The sequence below is a fragment of the Orycteropus afer genome, unplaced genomic scaffold (assembly GCF_000298275.1).
Source record: "Orycteropus afer afer isolate SDZICR_OR568_19922 unplaced genomic scaffold, OryAfe1.0 scaffold00277, whole genome shotgun sequence".
NCBI classification, from domain to species: Eukaryota; Metazoa; Chordata; class Mammalia; order Tubulidentata; family Orycteropodidae; genus Orycteropus; species Orycteropus afer.
The window spans coordinates 1550514-1561978 of NW_006921864.1; the positions used below are offsets into that span (position 1 = coordinate 1550514).

The 11465-nt window shown below is 37.5% G+C and overlaps 1 protein-coding gene across 1 annotated transcript in view; it reads right to left on the reverse strand.

The window, feature by feature from the left end:
* The window catches only part of EMB (embigin), a 52027-nt gene that overhangs the window by 2201 nt on the left and 38361 nt on the right, over nt 1-11465 (reverse strand). Inside the window, exons 5-7 of the mRNA XM_042782267.1 lie at nt 6230-6357; nt 3330-3612; nt 2563-2596 (exon numbers count right to left, since the gene is read on the reverse strand). Coding sequence (XP_042638201.1) covers nt 2563-2596; nt 3330-3612; nt 6230-6357 — 445 coding nt within the window. The remainder of the gene's footprint in view (nt 1-2562; nt 2597-3329; nt 3613-6229; nt 6358-11465) is intronic.

Genomic DNA, 11465 nt, shown 5'->3' on the forward strand with positions numbered 1-11465 from the left:
GAGCTGAAGCCCAAGGTCAAGGGGCTTTCACACAGTCCCTAGAGCCTGGCACTTTGAACTTGGACTTAAAGCCTCCAAACTATAAGAGAATAAACTCCTGTTTGTTAAGGCCATCCCATTTGTGGTATATTCTTGTCAGAGTGGTACTAGGTAACTTACACAAACCAGATAGTACCAAGACCAGAAAAACCTACAAATGCAAATTCAAAGCAATGCTTAGAGAAACTGTGGAGGCTGAGTTGAAAGAATAGAATAAATGCAAGGTTGTAACTGTCTTCAAGTATCTGAATGGGTTTCTTGGGTTTTATATGACTTTAACTGCAGGAGCTCTGGTAGCACAGTGCCAAAGGCATTTGACTGCTAACCAGAAGACTGGCAGCTCAAACCCACCAGCCACTCCATGGAAGGAAGACTGGGCAATCTATTTTAAAAGATTTACTGCCTCATAAACCCAAAGGGGGTCGCTATGCGTTGGTATCAACTAGATGGCAGTGGGTTTGGATTTTTTGTTTAACTGTAAGCCATTGTATTTTTAATTGCCTCACATGCATGCAAAAGCTGGACAATGAGTAAGCAAGACCAAAGAAGAACTGATACCTCTGAAGTATGGTGTGGGTAAAGAATATTCAATATTCCACAGATTTCGGGAGAATGAATAAACCTGTCTTAGAAGATCTACAGCCAGAATGTTCCTTAGGAGCATGGTGGGACTTCACCTTATGCACTTTGTTATCAGGAGGGAATAGTCCCTGGTGAAGGGCATCATGCTTAGTGGAGGGTAAACAATAATGAGGAAAACCCCTAAAGAGATGGACTGACACAATGACTGCAGGAACAGCTCAAATGTAGCAACGAATGTGAGAATGGCACAGGACTGGGCAGTGAGTGTTGTGTTGTGCTGTACAGAGGGTCACTATGATTCAGCACCTACTTGGTGGTGCCTGACAAACAAGTTGAAATTTAAGAAAGTGGACAAATAAATGAGAATCAAACTGAGTTCAAATCACTATTAGGCATATTCAAGTACTATAGAAAAAGAATGGGCTACCTTGAGAGATATTCAATTCCCTCCAAACTATGAGTCCTTGATACAAGATAACATTCCATTTCCCCTTACTGTAGATCTGCCAATATAATAATTATGTGCCCTTAAATTGTTGTTGTTAGCGGCTGTAGAGTTGACTCCAACTTGTAGCAACCCTATGTACAGCAGAATGAAACTGTCTGGTCTTGCACCATCCTCACAATCCTTGCTACGCCTGAGCTCATCATTGCAGGCACTGGGTCAATCCATCTTGTGGAGTGTCTTCCCCTTCTTTGCTGACCCTGTACTTTACCAAGCATGATATCCTCCTCAAGGAAATGCTCCATTCTGACAACATGACCAAAGAAGGTGAGATGAAGTCTAGCCATTCTTGCTTCTAAAGAGCATTACACAGCTGTGGTTCTTCCAGGATGGATTTGTTTGTTGTCCTGGCAGTCCATGGTGTTTTGAGTATTCTTCACCAACACCACAATTCAAATGCATCAACTCTTCTTCGATCTTTCTTATTCACTGTTCGTATGTGGTGACTGAAAATACCATGACTTGGGTCAGGCACACCTTCATCTTCAAAGTGACATCTTTGCTCCTCAACACTGTAAAGAGGTCTTCTGCAGCAGATTTTACCTTGAACTGAATTGGACTGAATTGCTTTTGAACTATGGTGTTGATGAGGAATACTAAATGTACTACGGACTGCCAGGAAAACAAACAAACCTGTCCTAGAAGAACTGCAGCCATAGTGCTCCTTAGAAGTAAGAATGGCCAGACTTTGTCTCACTTACTTTGGTCATGTTGTCAGAAGGGACCAATCCCTTCATGCTTCGTGAAGTCAAGGGTCAGCAAAAAAGCGGAAGATCCTCAAGGAGATGGATCGACAAACGGTTGCAATGACGGCCTCAAGCGCAGCAGGGATTGTGGTATTTGAAAGAAAAGAGAAGAAAAAAGAAAGAGAAAACCTAATAGAACTCTAAGCTAGTGGTTTTCAACACAAGATAGATTTGGAATCACTGGAAGTCATTTTTTAAAAAGTACAGATACTCAGGCTTCATCTCAAAACATTCAGCTCTAGTTGAGTCAGTAAAGTGGGAACTGGATTTTTAAGAAGTATCCTAAGTGATCAAAATATACCCAGGGCTGAGAATGGCTCCTTTAAACAAATCAAGGCTTACTTATGGTTACTGAATGCCTTCTGTGCATCCAGGCCTAAGCTACACATTTATGTATACATACAATATTATTTATCTAACAGCCTTAGGTGGTAAGAACTATCAGTACACCCATTCCGCAGAGGAGAAAACTGAAGCATGGAGAACTGAATGTAACAGAATGTGGACAGGATTCTAGCACAGGCAGGTTAACTCTAGATGTCATTCTCATCACAGCTCAGAAGTATACGGAAAATAAGACATGTATAATATACCCCGTGCTCTCTGCTCAACTGCCATTACTTCATGTAATGTTGTATTTATCTGTATTTTAGTCAACCAAAAATTAATCTGTGGAAAAAGAATACTTACAGCTGCTCAACTTGTTCAAATTCTTTTCCATCATCTGTGTAACAAAAGAGGAATTTAAACATTAAGGTTTGTTTACTATTTTTTAGCAGGTCTGTTTAATTCACTTTTCCTCACATTAAGAATGCACTGTGCTGTTTTTCCCTCATTGGAATAAAGGAGAAATGCACTATGTTAGATAGCAGCACTTCTGTCATGCCTTCCTCAAATGCCCCTGATCTTACCCGCATTTCCGTCAAACATAGTTCATAAATATAAATGATTAACTCTCAATTAAGTTATTAAATGCTGGTGTAAAAAATACAGAATGCAAAATTAATTTTCTTAGTGGACCTTTGCTTTCTCATCTCATAACCTATCTGGCACAGGGTGAAAAACAGGAAACTGATAGAAGAATGTTTCCTGTATGAGAACTCTAAAATGTTTGATAAAACTTTTACAAAAAAATAAAAAAGAATTATCTAAGTGAAAGGATAGCTGTTTGTTCTCACAGTACTATGCAGAACCATTAACACTCTAGTTCAAAACATGTATCACCTAAGTGGCACTCAGGTACTAGTAATACCAAAAAAAAGACCAAAAAAATTATGTTTCATGCTAACATTTTTAGGAAGTATATAGATACAAACTCGTAACTCATTGTCACCATTGTTACTAATACACCACTCCAAAAAAGATACCCTGGATTTTTCCAAAAAACTCCAAAGCCATTTTAATATACTAAGTCATAACATGATAGATTTAGGGAAAAAAATAATAGTAATTCCTACCTGGGTTATTGTTTTTTTTCTGGGTATATATTTCACAAAGCAGAATAATAGCCACTAACAGAACAACCTCAGCAACTATTGCAAGGAATGGTTTAAGGGGCACCAAATAGCTCAGGACGACAAGTTCAATGAGCATTTCACTGTGGCCTAACTGGAAGACGGCACAGCACCAGTAGGATCCCTTGTCTTCCTCTGCAAGTTGCGTTATCTTGAGCTTTGTTTCATTACTGTGGGTTCCATTGATCACGTAGAATTTATCACTCATTTGAATGTCAACAGGGACCTGATAAAAGAAGAAGACTAAAATCCATAACTATCATATTGCATAAAAGATCACTATCCTACAGGATCTAGTTTTAATTTACAGCTATACAGTTGCTAGGAAATCACTTACTAGAAAAGGCATGGAATAAAATCTGAGAAGTTACATAAAATAGAGCTTAAGACTTAGAGTTTGATCTCCTGGGAAGTGGCAAACAACATAAAGTATACTTTGATCTAAGGTGTTAGCTTGGAATGATTGAAAGTACAGTGAGTAGATCACCATGGGTAAATAATTCATCAGAAAAAAATTAAGAGAAAAAGTCCAGCCATGTTGGTTTCCTATTCTAATCCTTGACTAGCTCTTTACTCAGAGCACTTTCTCCTTCATAGGAGAAAGTATACTGGTACACAGTGAGATATTAACTCCCCATGATGCTACTGAATCCGATCATTCTTGTACAGGAAGAGCACTCACCCCCGAAGATGAGGCATCCACAGATGCAGGGATTTAAGATGAAAATTTAAGGTCTTTGGAGCTGACGTAGAGGAACCGTACAAAATCCCTTGGGCCCTGGCATACATGGGGTCTGCACACCTTCTGAAGAAGCCCTGGTGGCACAGTGGTTAAGGATTCAGCTTCTAACTGCAACATTTAGTTGGAACCCTCCAGCTCTCCTTGGGAGAAAGATTTAAAGCCTTGGCAATCCTTATGGGACAGTTCTACTATGTCAGAATCTACTAGATGGCTATAAATTATAGGCATACTTTTTGTCTTTTTGCTTCTGAATTTCTCAGGCAAGCTGAGATTCTGGGAATTTTCTTCACTCTTCAGGAGTATTTCTTGTTTTTTTTTTTTTTTTTGTTTGTTTTTTTTTTTTTTTTTTTTTTTTTTTTTGTTTTTTTTTTGTTTTTTAAATTTAATCTATTTAAATTAAATTTTATTTTCAAGCCAGGTGATGTCTTCATTGCTGTCTCACTCCACTCCACTATTCAATGAATGCTCATCTGCCTACATGCATTCTCAGAGGTTATGTAATGAGGCGCTGTTTGAGCTTCTGATTTGCCAAAGTATCACAGCAAACTGGATGAGATGTATGTTACATATGAACCCTAAATCATAGCTAGTGAATCAAAAGTATTGCATTTGTACAAGTGACCTAGTTGATTCTGACACAGATCATTAGTCCACATTTTGGAAAGTACTTGATTCAGGGTACCTGTACCTTATTGCCTGCACTTGCTTCACATCCTAATTTGATCCATGTTTAGGGTCAAATTAAGAGATTAGTATAGGAGTCCTGGTAGCGTAGTGTCTAAGGCACCTGACTACTAACAAGAAGGCTGGTGGTTCAAACTCACCAGCCACTCTTTGGAAGGAAGGTTGGGCGAACTACTTCTGTAGTGATACCGCCTTGGAAACCCAAGGAGGGGTCGCTAAGAGTTGGGTCCGACTTGATAGCACATTACAACAACAACACAGCTGGTGGAGAAGTGCAGGTATATGTAAGACCATATTCTAAAAGCTTAATATAAATCTGTTTTGGTCTACTTTTTGTTTCATGTTATATATGTACAAACGAGTAATGTCATGTAGTTCAAATAACAAAATCACTACTTGACTTTACATATAGACATAGTTTAAAAATATTTACACACATTTAATGACACCTTTTCTCATCATCAATAAGACGAACTAGCTGGAGTATTAATGGTTTAAGTCTGCATTAAGTGATTTGGAGTTAATTCTCTAAAGAATTAAACCCATGTTACTATAGAATCAGTCACTATTCTTTCTAAATGCTTCCTTGTCATCCTTCAACAGCCTCGAACAGCATCAATATTGTCTAAAAAGGAATTCAGTCTCAATGTAAGATCTACACTATCTCATATTTTTCCTTTTAGAATCACATCTTGCTTTTAATAGGACTTTAATTTCACTGGTTATTAGCACAATGGTAAAAGAAGGGTGTCCCCTAAGGGGCACTGTCCTGAATTTCCCTGCCATTAGGAGGAAAGGGGAAAGACAGAAATGATATACTGAATTATGTTCCTCTTAAGTTTAGCTCACTGAATGCTCATTTCTCTTAAATAAATAGGAATTAAAATTATTTGGCTTCCTTTAGGTCTCCAGAAGAGAAAAACTTATCAATGACATTTACTAACAGAACCCAAGACCTAAGTTTAAGTTATCAAAGTTTCAACATCTATTTTTTTCTCAAATGGAAGAGTTGTACTGTATTTATCACAGATGTTCCAGAAGGCAGAAACAGGAAAAGACTGGCTTTTTCTCTAGTTTCATTGAATAAGAAAATAAAAATTTGTGAGGAAGATATTTTGAATCGTTCAACTAAAAATGAATTGTGACTTTCCTTCAAAGAGTTTAAATAAATTGCTAAAAAAAAAAAGTAACAGCTTACAAAACATTCAGAGTAGCTTCAGATATATAATGTAATATGCTAAAAATATGAGATGACAACTCCATTTATCACTGTTCTTTATGAATATGTATTAAAGAACAAGATCACAGAAGTATAAACACTCATAGGTATTTTGAATGTGTTATAATAGTATTATTTAAGAAATAAATGTTTTTTATTTTAGGTTATTCAAATCAAAGACAAGTGATGTGATCTTACCTTTACACTCCCATTACTATGGTACCAGGTCCAATATAAAGGAATATAATCTTGACATTTACATGTCAAGACAGTAGAATCCCCCACATAAGTGATCATTGGTTTGTTTTTTCCATGAATTTCAGGAACTACAGGAAATTTAGAGAAATGTAAGTTAGTGAAAGAATTTGAAGAAGGGGATTCCATTTGAGGACATTTTTCTTTTTTCATTTTATCATTAACATATATATTTTTTATAGAGTTTTATGTAAAAGGAAACCAATTTATATTAGGTACCATACTATACGCAACACAGGATTAGAACAGAAGTCTCCTATTATTAAGCCTCTAATAATAAGTGTCTCTGGCAGTGTAACAGATTAGGCACTTGATTGCTAACTGGTAGCTCTGTGGTTCAAACCCATCAGCCGTTCTGCAGAAGAAAGACTGGGTGATCTACATCCATAAAGACTTACAGCCTTGGAAACCCAATGGGGGTTCTATGAGTTGGAAATGGTTTGATGGCAGTGAGTTTTTGTTGTTGTTGTTTGGTTAATAGTGTTGTAAAGAAGTGTTATAACAATATTATGCATGAAATGAAAGTTTTTATTTTAGTCTCTTTAGTATTTCCCCCATGAGGGCATACATTCTTCAAGTTATCATGCTTGAGATAAGAAAAAAGCCTCATGTTTGCAAACATATTTTTTCTTCTCACCTACCAAGGTTACCCTTAGACCAATTACTTTTTTCAAAGTTATACTCTTTCCATTTGTCAGTTTGTCATACTATGGTAGCTTATATGTTGCTGTGAGGCTGGAGGCTATGCCACTGGTATTTTGAATGCCAGCAGGGTCACCCATGGTAGACAGGTTTCAGTGGAACTTCCAGGCTAAGACAGATTTGGAAGAAGGAACAACTTCTCAAACAACTGGCCAGTGAAAACCTTATGAACAGCAGTGAGACACTGTCTGATATATTACTGGAAAACTTTATGAATAGCCCTGAAACATATAGTACTGGAAGAGGAGCCCCTCAGGTCAGAAGGCACTCAAAATAAGACTGGGGAAAAGCTGTCTCCTCAATGTAGAGTCGACCTTAATGACATGGATGGAGTAAAGCTTTCGGGACCACCATTTTCTGATACGGCACAACTCAAAATGGAAAGAAACAACTGCAAACATCCATTAACAATCAGAACATGGAATGTACAAAGTATGAATCTTGGAAAATTGGAAGTTGTCAAAAATGAAATGGAACGCATAGTGATTGATATCCTCAGCATTAATGAGCTGAAATGGACTGGTTTTGGCCATTTTGAATCAGCAAATCATATGATCTAATATGACGGAAATGACAAAACGATGAGGAATGGCATGGCATTCATTGGCACAAAAAATATTTCAAGATCTATGCTGAAGTACAATGCTGTCAGTGATAAGATAATATCCATATGCCTGCAAGTAAGACCAATTACTATTAATACTACTATTACTCAAATTTACTCACCAACAACCAAAGCCAAAGACAAAGAAATTGAAGATTTTTATAAAATTTTGCAGTCTAAAATTGACTAAACATGCAATCAAGATGTATTCATTATTACTGGTGATTGGAATGCAAAAACTGGAAACAAAGAAGAATCATCAGTAATTGGAAAATATGGCCTTGGTGATAGAAATGATGGGGGAGATCGCATGACAGAATTCTGCAACACCAGTGACATATTTGGGAGCTCTGGTGGTGTAGTCTCCAAGGCATCTGACTGTTAGCCAGAAGGCTGGCATTTCAAACCCACCAGCCAGTACTTGGAAGGAAGGTTGGGCAATCTACTTCCATAATGATACCATCTCAGAAACCCAAGGAGGGGTCGCTAGGAGTCAAATCCAAATCAACAGCACTGAGTTTAGTTTTTATTTAGTATTTATTCATTGCAAAATACCTTATCTCAACAGCATAAATGGTGGCTAGACACATGGACTTTGCCAGATGGAATACAAAAGAATCAGATCAACTACTTCTATGGAAAGAGGTAGTGGAGAAGCTATTATCTTCAGGCAAAACAAGGCCAAGAGCGGACTGTGGAACAGACCATCAACTACTCATATGCAAGTGCAACTTGAAGCTGAAGGCAATTAAAACAAGTGCTCAAGAGCCAAAATATGATCTTGATTATATCCCACCTGAATTTAGAGAGCATCTGAAGAAAACACTTGACACATTGAACACCAATGACCAAAAACCAGACAATCTGTGGGATGACATCAAGAACATCATCTATGAAGAAAGCAAAAGGTCATTAAAAAGTCAGGAAAGGAGGAAAGGACCAAAATGGATGTCAGAAGAGACTCAGAATCTTGTTCTTGAATGGAGAGTAACTAAAGCAAATGGAAGAAATGACAAAATAAAAGAGCTGAACAGAAGGTTTCAAAGAGCAGCTCAAGAAGACAAAGTCAATTATTATAAAGAAATATTCAAAGACCTAGAGTTAGAAAACCAAAAGGGAAGAACACTCTTGGCATTTCTCAAGCTGAAAGAACTGAAGAAAATATTCACGCCTCAAGTTGCAATATTGGAATATTTTATGGGCAAAATATTGAATGATTCAAGAAACATCAAAAGAAAATGGAAAGAATACACAGAGTCACTGTACCAAAAAGAACTGGCCAATGTTCATTTATTTCAAAAGGTGGCATATGATCAAAAACCAATAGTACTGATGGAAGAAGTTCAAGTGCCCTGAAGGAACTGGTGAAAAACAAGCCTCTAGGAATTGACAGAATATCTATTGAGATGTTTCAACAGATGGATGCCAAGCTGGAGGCACTTACTCATTTATGCCAAGAAATGTGGAAGACAGCCACCTGGCCAACTGACTGGAGGCGATCCATATTTGTACCCATTTCCAAGAAAAGTGATCCCAAAGAGTATGGCAATTATCGAACAACATCATTAATATCTATGGAAGTAGATTGCTCAATCTTCCTTCAGAGGAGTGGGTTTGAACCACCAGCCTCCTGGTTAGCAGTCAAATGCCTTAGGCATTATGCCACCAGAGTTCCTTCATTAATATCAAACACAAGCAAAATCTTGCTAAAAATAATTCAACAATGGTTGCATATCAACAAGGAACTTCCAAAAATGCAAGCTGGATCCAGAAGAGGCCATGGAAACAAGGGATATCATTCCCATTGTCTGATGGATCTTGGCTGAAAGCAGAGAATACCAGAAAGATGTTTACTTGTGTTTCATTGATTATGCAAAAGCATTTGATGGTGTGGATTATAAAAAATAATGGATAATATTGAGAAGAATGGGAATTCCAGAACACTTGATTGTGCTCATGAGGAACCTTTACACTGATCAGCAGGCTGTCATTAGAACAGATCAAAGGGATACTGCAAGCTTTAAATTCAGGAAGGGAGTGTGTCAGGGTTGTATCCTTTCACCACACTTGTTCAATCTGTATGCTCAACAAATAATCTGAGAAGCTGGACTACATGGGGAAAACATGGCATCAGGATTGGAGGAAGACTCATTAATAACCTGCAATATACAGATGACACAACCTTGCCTTGCTGAAAGTGAAGATGACTTGAGGCACTTACTGATAAAGATTAAAGACTACAGTCTGCAGTATGTATTACACCTTAACATAAAGAAAACAAAAATCCTCACAACTGGACCAATAAGCAGCATCATGATAAATGGAGAAAAGATTGAAGTTGTTAAAAAATTTCATATTATGTGGGTCCACCATTAAGACCAATGGAAGCAGCAGTCCAGAAATCAGAGGACATACTGCACTGGGCAAATGTGCTGCAAGAGACTTCTTTAAAATTCTGAAGAGTAAAGATTTCTCTTTGAAGACTAAGGTGCACCTAACCCCAGCCACTGTATTTAAAATAGCCTCATATGCATGTGAAAGCTGGACAACGAATAAGGAAGACTGGAGAAGAATTGATGATTTTGAGTTGTGATGCTGGCAAAGAATACTGAAAATACCATGGACCACCAGAACAACTAACAAATCTGTCCTAGAAGAAGTGCAGCTGGAATGCTCCTTGCAAGCGAGAATGGCCAGACTTTGTCTCACCTACTTTGGTCATGTTGTCAGAAGGGGCCATTCCATCGAGAAGGGTATAATGCTTGGTGAAATGGCAGGTCAATGAAAAAGGGAAAGGCCCTCAACAAGATGGATTGACAAAGTAGTTGCAACAATGGCTCAGGTATAGCCAGGATATTGAGGGTGGTGCAGGACCACGTAGTGCTTCATTCTGTTGTACACAGGGTTGTTATGAATCAGCCAACTCAAAGGCATGTAACAACAAACAACAGGCCAGCTAGCCATGAAACATTGAAGAAATAAGACCTAGAATAGAAAAGGCAACTGGAAGTTTGTCCGGACACATTTCAGAACCAGGGGAAGGTATAAAAACACCCAAGAAAGAGGAAACAGCTGTAAACTCAGGCCCTTTACAGACCACCACCCATCTGAGAAAAGAAGGTTAAAACACTATAACTGATGAATAACAGAAGATGAATTCACAGGAGACCAGATGTAAAAGAATGCAGCAGCAGCAGCAGCTTTCAGATGGTACAATGGTGCATATCTATACTTTAGTAATGTGCATTAAGCAATTCTTCAGTAAAACTAATTGCACTGTCTTAATCGAGTATTCAAGTGCTTGGTTAAATCAGCTGAATAAGATTATGTTTATATAAACATTGCAATTTAACAATAAATTAGAACCTAAATCAAAGTGCCAAATTAATGTCCCTTACTGATAAGAAGTTAAATAGGTTAAAAAGTGAAAATGAGGATCTTATTTCCAGACCTGTGCAGTCTATGGAGCAGATAGAATACATGGCATAATAACTTCACATAGTATAAACCCTCAGGATAAAAAGGAAATGATTCAGTCATAACACAGTGATTTCACCAAGAAAAGGTAGAACAATAAATAAATACTTTGAAAACAATCATGAACTGAATTTTTAAATAAGAGAATACTTTCTGTCTAAATACTACAGCCTTGTTTTCAAAGGAAAATACAGAAGATGTCTCTCATGTAAGTGTTCTCCCCTAAAAGGCCAAGCTACTTTTGTTAACTCTCTTCTGTCTTTTCAGTGTGCACCTTCCCATATTTATAGACCTAGATAAGCACTCTGATGGAAGAAAATAACCAATATAAGAAATTGGAAGCAATTCTAGCATTCAAGAGAACAGATTAGCCATTTGTCCAGATATTTATGAAAC